Raw genomic sequence first — 12,566 nt, 5'->3', positions numbered from 1 at the left:
AGCTAAGCCAATCCACTCCTGTATCTAGCGTAGGAACATGAGAGGTGAAGATTTTTTTATTTAACTTGTGGCAAGAAAGTGTTTTTTTACTACTCTGAGGGGTGTCCATGTCAGAGAATGACCTTCGTGTTCTCCCCTCCACAGAGCTGCCAGCACAACACAGAGGGCCCTCAGTGTGACAAGTGTCGCCCCGGTTACTTTGGTGACCCGAGCCGAGGTCGCCCCGATGACTGCAAGCCCTGCCCCTGCCCGTACTATGAGACCTCACGCCGGTAAGGTCACGCATCCACCCAGGCCACACACACACACACACACACACATGCACAGAAACACATCTCCAGTACAAATACACACACATTACCACCCACATGGTGTCATTGGGAGTTGGGCTGCTTTGCCCTTCAGTTTCTTATTTCCCATAGCTGAGCTCATTCAGATATTTGAGAGCTGATTTATTCATTCAGCGTGCTGCTCACCAACCCGCTGCTGCTGTAAATTTTCATCCTGGGTTCTGTGGTTGGGTTTTGTAGTTTCTCTGACACCTGCTTCCTGGACTTCGACCAACAGCCAACGTGTGATGCCTGCAGGCCCGGCTACACAGGAAGACGCTGTGAAAAGTGAGCAAACTGATATTGTTAACTGTGCCTTCAGATTGTGGTTTAAATAGTTTGGAGATGGTGGTGATGTGATTCATAAGAAATGACATCAGTCTATAATGATCAATGGTAATAATTAATGACTGTAACAAGCAAAACAAGATATAACTGACGCTTGTGGTAAATAAATCAATCGTGTCTCATATTTCTGTCATATTTCAGGTGTGCTCCTGGTTACCAGGGTAACCCCCTCCTGCCTAATGGAAAATGTGTTCCTAACCGTGAGTATATGTTCAACTTCAGGCATGAAATTGACATAAGCTTCACCCGGGTTGCTTTACCTGTTGTACACTTCAGTCATCCCAACAATATGACCATGAGGAGGTCTTAACCCTGTGTAATGATTACCATCAGGTGCCCCCCCCCCCCCCCCCCCCCCCCACACACACACACACACACACACTATCATAGGGGTGAAATACCTTTCCACTATTCTGTTTTGTTGAGATGTGCTTCTCTTTTCACCATGTTGCGTGCCAGGTGACGGCCTATGGAGGGGAGCTTCGCTATACAGTGCAATTTACACCCTTTCAGCGCTCGCTGGTGATTGACGGGAAGCCAGATGTGGTTCTCCAGGGCAACGGCATCTTCCTGGAACACTATTCTCAGACCAAGCCCCTCCCACGTGTCCGACAAACCGTCACTGTGACCTTTAGAGAGGTGGGTTTCATTGATGGTGACTTCTACCTAAGTATAATTCCTCACAGAATGTCAAGAAACTAACTTCTCTCTTTTCTCTGACTGACAGTCTTCGTGGCGTCGCAGCGATGGGCAGCCGTGTACCCGTGAGCACCTGCTTATGGCTCTGGCTGACGTTACCGTTTTCATGATCAGGGCAACCTACACAGACAACATGGACGAGAGCAGGTATGGTGGGAGTTTCTTCTGACAGCACATTCACATTCACACGACACAAAATGAGTCAAAGAGAACTTCATTGAATGGGAAACACAAATTGCTTTTTGTGTTAATTAGTATCTCAGACATCAAGATGGACATTGCTGTTCCTCACTCCACTGGTAATGAACGTGCTCTGGAGGTGGAGGAGTGCTCCTGCCCTCAGGGATACAGAGGACCCTCCTGCCAGGTACCGATTTAACTAAAATATCCACTTGCTAACTCTTTTGGAGCTTTCATCCGCATTTCACGGTTTTTATCAAGAGAGTTGTTGACACTTGCTCAGTTGTCATGGATGGATGTCATCACACAACCCTAACCTAAGTATGGCAACTCTGTCATCTCCATGACATCTGAGCAAAGTTCATCTGCTGATGAAGACCGTGAAATTTGGTCAAAAGCTCAGAAAAATGCTAGTAAGTGGACCTTGAGTCAAATTTGTTTTTGTCATGCTGTTATTCAACTATGAACATTAATGCCGTTAGTTTAGTGTAATTTAGTTTAACTTTTAACTTTAGCTTAGTTTCTTTTAGTTTCCTTTAGTTGTAAGTAAAGTAAGTAAATTGGCAACGATAGTGGTGCCTGAGCTTGTTAAGAACTGCATGGCAGTCTTTTTTTTCCATTACAGTCCATGATGACAATTGCAGTCAGTCTCGCTGCTACTGCAGTGGAACAAAGACTTTGTCAACACATGTCTCTCACCTGAGGTGTTTCTTTCCATCCCGTTGCAGGAGTGTGATGAAGGTTACACGCGCACCAGCTCTGGCCTCTACCTGGGCACTTGTGAGAGGTGCGATTGCAATGGTCATGCCAGCAGCTGCGACCCAGAGACCGGCAGGTGTCTGGTAGGTCTCATGCTACCCTTCCTCTCTCTCACTTCTTTGCCAGCGTCGAACATGCTTTAATCTCTGCTGTGGAATGCACTAATGGTTTCGTGGCGATTTCCAACATGTGGAAACACACTGACACTTTTTAAAGTAGTGTATATTCAACTGTTCCATGGATCTCACCTATTTGTCTTCTTCTTCTTTATGTGTGTGTGTGCTGACCAAAAGCAATGTCTCCACAACACTGCTGGGCCAAGGTGTGAACGCTGTCAGCCTGGTTTCTATGGAAACCCTGTAACAGGCGGTGCTCAGGCCTGCCAGCCCTGCCCATGTCCTGGAACCACATCCAGCAACCAGTGAGTTCATGTCTAAAAGTCTTTTAAAGTCAGTTTGAATCAGTTTTATTGAGTCAGTGCAGATTACCTATTGAAAAACTATTCAGTTTTCTGCTACATTAGGTAAAGTAAACTGTGTGCAACACAAAGGCTTCATAATAACCAGAGACCAAACTGTATATGAAACCTCATGGTGTGTGTGTGGACCTCTTGTCGCCACAGATTCTCCCCGACTTGTTATCTGGAGTCTGATGGTCAGCCGACCTGTGACAGCTGTCCCCCCGGATACAGTGGCCGTCGCTGTGAAAGGTACAGCCCTACCCCTCTCCTTCTCTTTCTGCTTTTCCTTTTCCCGCGCTGTCTTCCTCTCAGGCCCGTCTTGACCCTGCTCAGTGTTTTGGGGGGTTACCGAGCGGGTCGGCAGCAAGGTTAGCGGCGGAGGGGCTGGCACTGGCACCCACTGGTTTCACTCACAGGAAAGGGAAATAAGCATGTCTGTGGTTCGCATCTCTCTTGTTTTTCCAAGGCAGTTGTGATTGAGCGGTGTCACTGGAGGGATGGGAGATGCAAATTGTTGCCACCCATTCTTATGTACACGTGAAGTTTTGTACTGTGTCTTGCTGTTTGATATTGTTTTCTACTGTGGTAGGACAAAGTATATTTGCTATAGGATAAGGGGCCTTTTTAGTGGTGCTGAGAATATTGTCACTATGATTTTATTGTTTGTGGAAAAGAAATAAGGTTTCCTGAGGACATTCAGCACTGTTATTTCTACTTGAGTTTAGTCAGCTTTATGTCTCCCTTTTGCTTTTCTTCTGTCATTTGCTTTAACTCCAAAAGCCTCCTCGGCGATTGCTTTCTTCTTCAGCTTTGCGCTTTGCTGGTAGTGAATTTTTAAGGTGTTGGCTCGTGTGATTTCTGTCTGTGCAGAGACCAAAAGTATTTTCTGGGTCTCTACAACATAAATGTAGATGTGGCATTTATGAGGACTCCTGTCTGGCTAATGAATCTTTGCCGCTCCAAGGGCAAAGATGACGAGGTGACTTGGGTGCAAGACACAACTCATAAATAATTTATTATTGAAACGTCTCTGCCTGCATCATACCTGATTCTGCTGTTTTGACATTAAGAGAAGAGATGCCCTCTGCAGACAGTTGTGGGGACCCCTTCCTGGAGAAGCAGATAGAGGGCTTCCTACCTGTGGGATGTGGAGCTGAAGCAGTGTTTAATTTCAGCTGGGAGAAAGAGATAACACCGTACGGCAGTGGAGATGACGATGTTACCACTTTAGCAACAACTGTCATCCCTAATAGATCTTTACTGTCTACTGCAGCTGGCCACCGCACTAGCCAGTTCACTAAAGCAACAGGGATGGGCATTGTCTCGGTCACTCCCAGCAGATTGTCATCAAGACTCCCACCACGTTTCACACCCAGCCCAGAGAGCAGACACTCCAGCTTCCAGCACCTGCTCCGGATTCACCTGAACACCTTTAACCAGCGCCTGAGCATGCTAGAAAGCAACACGCTGGATATGAAGGAGAGCATTCGTAGCATGGAGGACCAGCAGAGTCATCTCAGCTCCCAGCTGAAGGAGCTCATCGCTATCCACTCGGCCGGGGAAAAGAACAAGAAGGTTAACGAGCTGGAGAAGAGCTACACAGACATGGAGGCCCGTATGAGCAGACTAGAGGGGAGGCTAGAAATCCTGATCGACGGCTTCACCGCCCTGGCTCAGGAGATGAACAAGATGAAACGTGCAAGACACACCTCCCGCTCGCTCCAAGAAAGAAAGATTCTGCCTCCACTCACCACAGTCATCGCAGTCCCGTTGTACTCAACACCTCAGCCTCCAGTTAGAGTTATACCTACAGAAACACCACTCACCAGTAGAGCTACGGTGCCGAAAAGCATACCTACCCCAGGCCTTCCTACAAACAAACCCACCTCTGCTCCTCAGAGAGGTAGAAAACTCAAACCATCAGCGACTGCTAAGCCAGATAAAAATACTACAAAGCCCCACTCAGTCACTAGGTCATCCAAAAGGCAAGTCTCAACAAGTTCTGCAACAAAGTTAAAGACGACCTTGAGTAAACCAAGGACTGCATCTAAAATTAAATCTAAAACTACACTGAAGCCCGAAACGAAAAGGCCAGAGGGTAGGAGGTTCGCTGTGACGGCTAAAAATGTTTCACAGCCAAGCCAAGCAAGACCAAAGCAAGTCCAAGAAGAGGCAACGGTCACTAAATTTCAACTAGAGCCACCATCTCACAAATCAAAGTCTGCTAGAAACCCTCAGCTGCATAAACAACCTGACCAGGCCAACAAAAGGGAATCTGCACTACCTATTAAAAACAATGGGCGTAACAAGGTGTTTAGATCGGATGCACCGGTTCCACCGTCGGTTCAGGAGGGCGGGAAGCCTTCAGAAGGTGATTCAAAAAAGGACAACTTCAACCAACATGAGAAAAAGACAGGGCGCAAGTCGTACAAGTTGGTCTCTCACAAAACGAAGAATTCCGCAACAACCACAAAGCCTGCGAAAGCTACTACTACAAAGAAGCCTAAAACAACAGTAAAACGGACGACGACTCCTAAAACCAAGGTCACAACTGGGAAGAAGAAGTTTACCACAACAGCGAAAAGGACATCAAGTCCCTCTAAAACCAAGGCTACTACTGCAAAGAAAGTAACTAAAAAGCCCCAGCAGAAAAAGAAGACTAACCTTCATTCTGGTGTTTTGGACCTACTGAGACTGTTACAAGGAGAAAAGTCTGCAAAGCACAAAAAGAATAAAGATGGTTCTCTTCATGTTGTCCTGGGAAGGCTGGCCATTCCTATCAGAATAATACCTGATGACTAGGGAATTCGTTATTTTATTTTTTATTTTCTCCATTGTTTATATCACTAGGCTCTGATCCTGATATTTATACTGCTACCACGACAATGGATCTTTATGAAGGGACTAATTTTATAGCGCTGTTTTATTGCAGAGGGACCTTCCAGATGTTTAATGTCATTCTGATGTGTTCATCTTATTATTTTAGTACTATCAGCTTTAAAGGTGTGTTTTATGACAGAACTATTGCACAAAACCCTGCTATGAAGGGATAGCTTAGCATTAGTACCTCTCATGTGTATACATTTGTCCATGTTATGGCCAGACTACCTCAAGTTTTACCCCCAATGCTTTGTTGGAGTGTTTTGAAAATCTTGTGTACATCATGTCTGTTTTTCTCCCTTCATGGGTATGTCTTCAGTATTTGTTTCAAATGATACAGTATAGTATACAGTGGAAAAGCCTTACACATGTCACCCTGTGGTTTCAGGACAAAATCGCTTATTGTTTGCAACTTATGCACTGCTTTCTATGCTGAGTAATTTAATCAATAAGTCCTAAAATGTTCTACGTATTTAGGGTGATTTCACCTGTCAGTGTAAAGGTGTGACTGGAGATACAAAATACAATGCTGGGACAAAAGTGTTAAGATTCAGTCTAAATGCCAGGTGCTATTTTATTGTCTTATGAAGATTAGTTATGCTAAGTTTTGAGGATAAAGAACCAGTAGGTTATAGACAAGAGTAACAATCTCCCACCATGCTAGTGGCCCTAAAAAATATCAACCTTATGTTATTCATAGATTTTTTAAATGAGGCTAAACTTGCAGTTTAGCTGTGGTAGTAATATTGCTCTGGGGATGGTTATGACCACTTGTCCACCACTTTGGTCCAGAGTGAAGTCTCTCTCCAACTATCGAATGGGTCACAATGAACAACATCCATGGCCCCCAGAGGATAAAACCTGTTGACTTCCATCATGCTCTGACACCTTTATTTTTTAGAGATATTTATGCTCCCCTCAGGATAACTGAAGTAAATGATCTCCTGACTGTTTATCCAGCGCCATCATTAGGTCAAAATTAAACATTTTCTAATATTTTGCTTTATGACCAAATACTGACAAAACTAATGACATAGCCTCAGCTGCACTTTACCATGGTGAACACAGTGAGTGTTCACTTACTCTTATGTTTGTACCTACAAACAAACACGTTGCAGTTGGCATTGTGGGTGTGTTAGCATGCTAATTTTGCAAATTTCATGGCGTCCTACTAGTTAGACTCTGAAGTCTATTGGTAAAAAGTTTACATTTTGGTTTTCATTTTGATGGCAATAGGACTTAATGCTGTGCAGACAAAGGAAGAATAGATTTAATGTAAATCTTCATGTAAGCCTTTTGTTTTAGAAATTTAATGTAGAACGGTAATTTGGCACAAGGTCCATTTCGTGACCACAATGAAACAGGGGATCATCCTCTATGGAGTACGAAATTTTTACTACAAATAGTACCGTAAAATTTTGATATACCTTTTGTACGTAATGATATTTTTTGGCCTAATGGTGGTACTAGAAGTAAAAATTAGTGGAACCTGTAAACAACTGGATTCATCCTTTGGGGACCACTGGGTCACTTAGTCATTGTAATCCGGACAGTTGTTGTGATCAAAGCATTGGACGCTTCAACAGACTGACTACCCTATGTTTCTGCAATCAGGGCCAAGGTTTGGTCCATCATATATGATCATATCATCAGCATTTAGAGAAGTGTTAGAAATACATAAACCTAGGTCCCTATCATTTTTAGGAGTAATAAAAATGTAAATTTTTTGTGAAATTGTGTCATTTTATTGTGACGTAAGACCACTTTGTTTGTCATTTTATGCTTATTATGAGCAGTATGTCCTTTCATAAAAGTATTTGGTACTGAACACTTTTAGCATTTTCAAGACCATATCTATTTTGACATATTTTCTCTTTTTCCATGTAATGAGAATTATTCTTATCTTTAAATGTATAAAACCACACACGGACTGGAAGGACTGTGTTAACCACACCATAGAAACTACTGTATGTCTCAGAAGTTAGTTTGAATAGGATTTCCCAAAGCAAGTTCATATCATGGAAGTCCTCTTTGTTGGCCGTTGACCTGCGGACCAGAACAGGTAAGGTAAGGCCCACAGCAGCTGTCCTCAGGGCTGCCTGCACAGATCTGTGGTTGGATTAGCCTTTGCTCTGGTGGCAGTGGCGTTGCTTGCTTGGGTAGGAGGCATATTGCTTTGCTAATGTCACGAACTCCGAAGTAACTTTCCTCTTTCCTCTTCAGCAGCTTAGCATCTTGACCTGTGGCTCTTTGTTTCAGCTACATTCACTTCTGCTTTGTTCTGTTGTCATCTCTCTGTTTGTGGAGCTTTTTATTTTAACTTTTTTTTTTTTTTTTTTTTTAATCTGGTGAAATTTTCTCATTCTCTGTTAATGCCAATTTTTCGTGAACTCGTACTCGCGAGAGATTGAATCAACATCTGAGACATGTTGAATGTTTTAGCAGCAGCTACGCTTCATCCATCTCCAGTGCAAGCAACGTTTCATTATCTATTTCTCTGGGAAAACTCTTTGTATTCATTATAAAAGCTGGGTGTCTGTAATTTAAAAAAAAAAAAAAAAAAATTTTTAGGTAATGTGAATATAAGACCAGTCTTTGGTGTGGATATGTGTACTTCCTGGATGGAATAGCTTGTATGTTCCTTGTCTGAATGACTCAGTCCTTTGTTCCTGGTTGAGGTCTACCTTGGGTCATAAAGACTCCCTAAACGACGCAGTTCATCAGATGTATCACCTTTTGCAGACTTCCCAGCTTCCTGCCTCATTGTTCTTGAGGTTAAAACTTGTATCCTCCTTGACTGGAAACATTTACTCAAACACATTGTCTATTTTTATTTCAGATGTGCTGCAGGATACACTGGCAACCCACAGCTGGGACAGAGATGTACTGTTGGCAACAATGAAGTCAATGGTACATTTTGTCTTCTGGTCCTTGAAAATGACTTATTCTTTATCTTAACAATAGTTGCAAAGAGTCCTTTTCATTAAAGAGTGTTTCAGTGCTGTTTCAGTAGAGAGTTGGTACATATTGAATACCATCTGCTCTGTTACAGGTAACTGCTACAACTGTGACCAAAGAGGACGTGAGATCTGCACTGGTGGTGTGTGCCGCTGCAAGGTGACCAAACAAAGACACTTTCTATTCACGCCATCTCTCGTGTTCAGTCTCCTGGCGTGGACCTTATTGCCTTGTATCTCATTCTCCTGACACTTCTGTTACAGATGAACGTTGAAGGCTCGTCTTGCTCCAGCTGTAAGCCTGGGACCTTCCATCTAAGCCAGGCAAACAAAGATGGCTGCCTGTCCTGTTTCTGCATGGGCGTCACTCAGCAGTGCTCCAGCTCCACTTACTACAGAGACCTGGTAAGGCCTATAATTGCTGCAGGGAGTAAATGCCACAGGGACAGTGCAACGTTTCATACTTCAGAAACACATTTAAACCTCTCAACCAAACTAAATGCACGTTTGCACTGGGTAAAGCTGCTACAGAGAGAAGACATGAGTGGGCTAAATTGGGAAGTCTACATCCCAGCCTTAACTGGTTGTAAGCCAATAAGATCACATCAATCAGTGGTGTGACTGATATCTGCCCATGTAAGCAAATACTTCCTACTCTCCCATTTTTAGTGAATAATTGCAAGGATAACTTTGATTTTTTTTGTGTGTGTGTCCGCTGTTGCATAAGCACTCCATTGTGGTTAGCTCTCTTTGTTAGATTTACTGCAGAGATAGTCAGTACATAGAATCCAAACACACATTTTGTCATTACTTCAGTGTCTTTCTAGTAACACAAAGTTTTGATTCTTGAAACTTTTAAAGTGCCATTAACCTTTTATTTATTCCTGAGAGTCAGGGCGAGTTTAGCAACTGAAGTCTAGTTTATTTTTGCCTTTTCACTCAGCCATGCCCCAAGCCCAGTCCACCTGGACCACCCAACCTTGCAGAATTTGGTTTCTCTGAGTGTTTACCTGAAATCTGCAATATTTGTATATAGTCACTCAGAAAACAGACTCAGAGCCTCTCTTGTGATTGTCTCACCGACCTGTTGTTGCTAGAGCTCCAGAGAGAAACCTGTGAGGAGATGTAGAACTACATTGAGATGGATTATGGTTCTTAAAACCACAACTATATACCTTATGGATATCAACACTTTGAATAAAACACAGGAAAAGTGTAAAATATGTAAATATATATTAATTGTATTTTTCAAATGGGCTCTTGCAGGTGTCCTCAGTCTTTTCTCCAGGCAACTTCCAGGGATTTGCTCTGGTGAACCGTCAGCGCACCAACCGCATCTCTACTGGTTTCACGGTGGAGGTTTCCACTGAAGGCACTCAGCTGTCCTACAGCAACTTTGACTACCTGGGACAGGAGCCTCACTACTGGCAGCTCCCAGGGGTCTACCAGGGAGACAAGGTCAGTATCAAAGAGCACATCTTACAGCAGCCAAATCAGTGGAGGCAGCCAAAGCAAGACCACAAGCCCCATCGTCGCTGTACGTGAGGGGCTGAGCAGCACTCATCTGAAACTTGTAGACCCCTCCTATTCTATTGCTGTCTCCATTTTGCTGCTTTTTTCGTACTTCAAACCTCAGCCAATCTTTCTTTTCTAGCAAATTTGTGCAGATTGCTTTCTGCCTCTGTGTGCAACCTCTATGCCTCCATTTCTTTTAAATCTGTTTTCACAGGACAAAATGTTGTGCATACATTTACAGGCCCGAAGGTTCACTTACATAACATAGCTTTTTTGTGTGTGTGTGTGTGTGTGTGTGTGTGTGTTTGCCCCTTTCACTCTTTATAGAAAGATCCTTTATTTACTCGCACGAGACGAGGAAAACAGGTACAGTAATGTCAGGCAGTGGTTGCCGTGCTGTGACTGTAGTTTGGCCAGTGTAGTTTTTTTTTTTTGTACAGTGTTGTCTGGCATGTTTTGAAGTAATAGCTGATGTGGCATTTTTGATATATTGAATTCCATATTTTTATGTTATATTAATGCATTATGGATGCACATCATTGTTTTACGGTTTTAATCAGTTCATCATGTTGACTGAGTTTATTGTGAGAAGCATGATATTTTTACAGCAGTTTTGCAGCTGAAGGTGACCACTAAGTGTCTCTTCGATTTGAATACTTGCATCGTCACGGTGTTTTTTGCACACATAAATTGCTTTCTGCTCCAGATCACATGAGCCCTGTAAATGGATTGATCATTAATGGTCCATTAAAGAGCTTCATACAGTTCAACTTTGCTCGAATAACACTGCCATAACATTCCTGAATGCCATCAGCTCAGTGATAAGGAAAGTGATCAAAGAGCGCTTGCTTTGTCTATATCAATAGAGTGACTCCAACTTGCCAGAGGAGCGGCTAAGGAAGGATGCTTCCATTTGGAGCCTGATGGCCTCAGAACGTAAAGACGCCCACAGATCAAAAAGAGCTAGCCAGGTATTTGGTTTGAACTGCACCGTATAGACTGTTGCAGTGAAGGCAGCAGGACTCGCACGCCGAATCAGAATAACTGAGGTTTGTGTCATTATGAGCTAACGCACTGAGAGTTTGTGGACATCTATGGAAGGGAATTCCCCGTGGTTCATAGATGTAGCAGCATGGAGGATCACGTCGGTTTGATGAAGGTGTTGCTGAGCAGGTCGCATGTTGTCAGATGTGACTGCGTGTGCATGTGTGTGAGTTACAAAGATATGAGTTGGCATGCAGAGTAAATTTTCAGGAAACTTTCTAAAGCACAAGAAGTTTGTTGATTGAAGTGTTTTTTTTTATAGGTGTGATCCCACAGTTCACCAGAGCCTAAAAGCTTTCATCTAATTTACAGTAAACAGGTTACTACAGTGAATGTACACGTGTTTTTCAATTACCTGCGTGACCTGGTTTCTCTGAGTAACCTGGTTACTTCAGCGCATGTAAACGTACTGATTGCTCCAAGCATCATAGACTCGGACTGAAAAGCATGAGCCAGCATGTCCACCTTTTTACAGTGATGCACAGCAGTGTACATCACGAAGAACTAAATTCTTAAACCCCAGTCTCCGTCATCTTTGACTGTTCCCATGGTTACTGTATCTCCGGTACCCCACTCTCCGCCTCCCTAGGGTGATGTCAGAAAGCTGGATGATGAGGTCTGGGCGCTCTTCTCTAACTTCTCCAATGGACGAGCTGGTTCCCCTCCATTCTTTCCCTCCTCCTTTTCTAAATCCTCCTCCTCTTTCTCGTCCTCTTCTTCTTCTTCTTTTTCTTCTTCTTCTTCCTCTTCCCGAGTCCCCACTCCCTCTTCCTCCTCCTCATCCTCTCGATGGTCTTTACGTAACCTGAGCGCCCCTTCTCTTCCATCTGGTATCTCCTCTTCAGTTAGGCCAACCAGACCCCAACCCTACTCCCCAGGTTACTCTCCTCATCTGCAGGTACCCTCTGTCAGAAATTTTTATGAGAGGTTCACGGATTGTTTATGAGCCTTTTTTTTTTTTTTTTTTTTTTCTCTGGATCTTGCTCATATTGGTGGTGACATCTTGTGTTTCTTTTTGGGGTCTGGCTCTGCTGCGGATCAACAGAGCAAGAACAGAGTGAGCAAGACTTCTGCTCGCGCTTCTACGGACAGCAGCAAGGTAGACAGTAGCATGACCGAGTGACTGACTCAGTCTTGGCGTACACACATAGGAAACTTCCATGCTGCCTTTGATAGAAAAGCTTTAAAAGCTAATCAACAACAGATTGTCCTCTGTTTGTTTCTGGTAGTTAATGTTTTATTCAGAGACTCGTAACAGTACCTGACAAACCTAGATAAGACTGAAGTACTGAAGTAATGCAGAACAGTTTTAATTCATAGTTATGGGTCGTTCACTTAATTCCAGTTATCGACTGGGTGGTATTTTCCTTTGTTAAGCAAATACCTGCCCCCCCC

The 12,566-nt window shown here is 43.4% G+C and overlaps 2 protein-coding genes across 2 annotated transcripts in view; both read left to right on the top strand.

Annotated features, from left to right (window-relative positions):
• hspg2 (heparan sulfate proteoglycan 2) overlaps window positions 1-12,566 on the top strand; it is a 93,896-nt gene that overhangs the window by 48,134 nt on the left and 33,196 nt on the right. The window contains exons 22-35 of the mRNA XM_087176427.1: window positions 1,137-1,316; window positions 1,405-1,523; window positions 1,632-1,743; window positions 2,285-2,398; window positions 2,609-2,736; window positions 2,938-3,024; window positions 8,495-8,565; window positions 8,708-8,772; window positions 8,877-9,017; window positions 9,879-10,070; window positions 10,455-10,493; window positions 10,994-11,098; window positions 11,761-12,069; window positions 12,217-12,270. Of these exons, the coding sequence (XP_087032553.1) occupies window positions 1,137-1,316; window positions 1,405-1,523; window positions 1,632-1,743; window positions 2,285-2,398; window positions 2,609-2,736; window positions 2,938-3,024; window positions 8,495-8,565; window positions 8,708-8,772; window positions 8,877-9,017; window positions 9,879-10,070; window positions 10,455-10,493; window positions 10,994-11,098; window positions 11,761-12,069; window positions 12,217-12,270 (1,716 nt within the window). The remainder of the gene's footprint in view (window positions 1-1,136; window positions 1,317-1,404; window positions 1,524-1,631; window positions 1,744-2,284; window positions 2,399-2,608; window positions 2,737-2,937; window positions 3,025-8,494; window positions 8,566-8,707; window positions 8,773-8,876; window positions 9,018-9,878; window positions 10,071-10,454; window positions 10,494-10,993; window positions 11,099-11,760; window positions 12,070-12,216; window positions 12,271-12,566) is intronic.
• On the top strand, window positions 80-987 carry LOC147818603 (laminin subunit beta-1-like). The gene is made up of 3 exons (XM_087176458.1): window positions 80-272; window positions 531-617; window positions 819-987. The coding sequence occupies exons 1-3, from the start codon at window positions 118-120 to the stop codon at window positions 985-987; spliced, it is 411 nt and encodes a 136-aa protein (XP_087032584.1). The 5' UTR covers window positions 80-117.

This window comes from Seriola lalandi, unplaced genomic scaffold (genome assembly GCF_002814215.2).
Source record: "Seriola lalandi dorsalis isolate HSWRI2012SDOR001 ecotype SW California unplaced genomic scaffold, Sedor1 jcf7180002054554, whole genome shotgun sequence".
In the NCBI taxonomy this organism is placed as follows: Eukaryota; Metazoa; Chordata; class Actinopteri; order Carangiformes; family Carangidae; genus Seriola; species Seriola lalandi.
The sequence above is the reverse complement of the archived record's forward strand: the minus strand, read 5'-3'. Positions and strand labels throughout refer to the sequence as shown.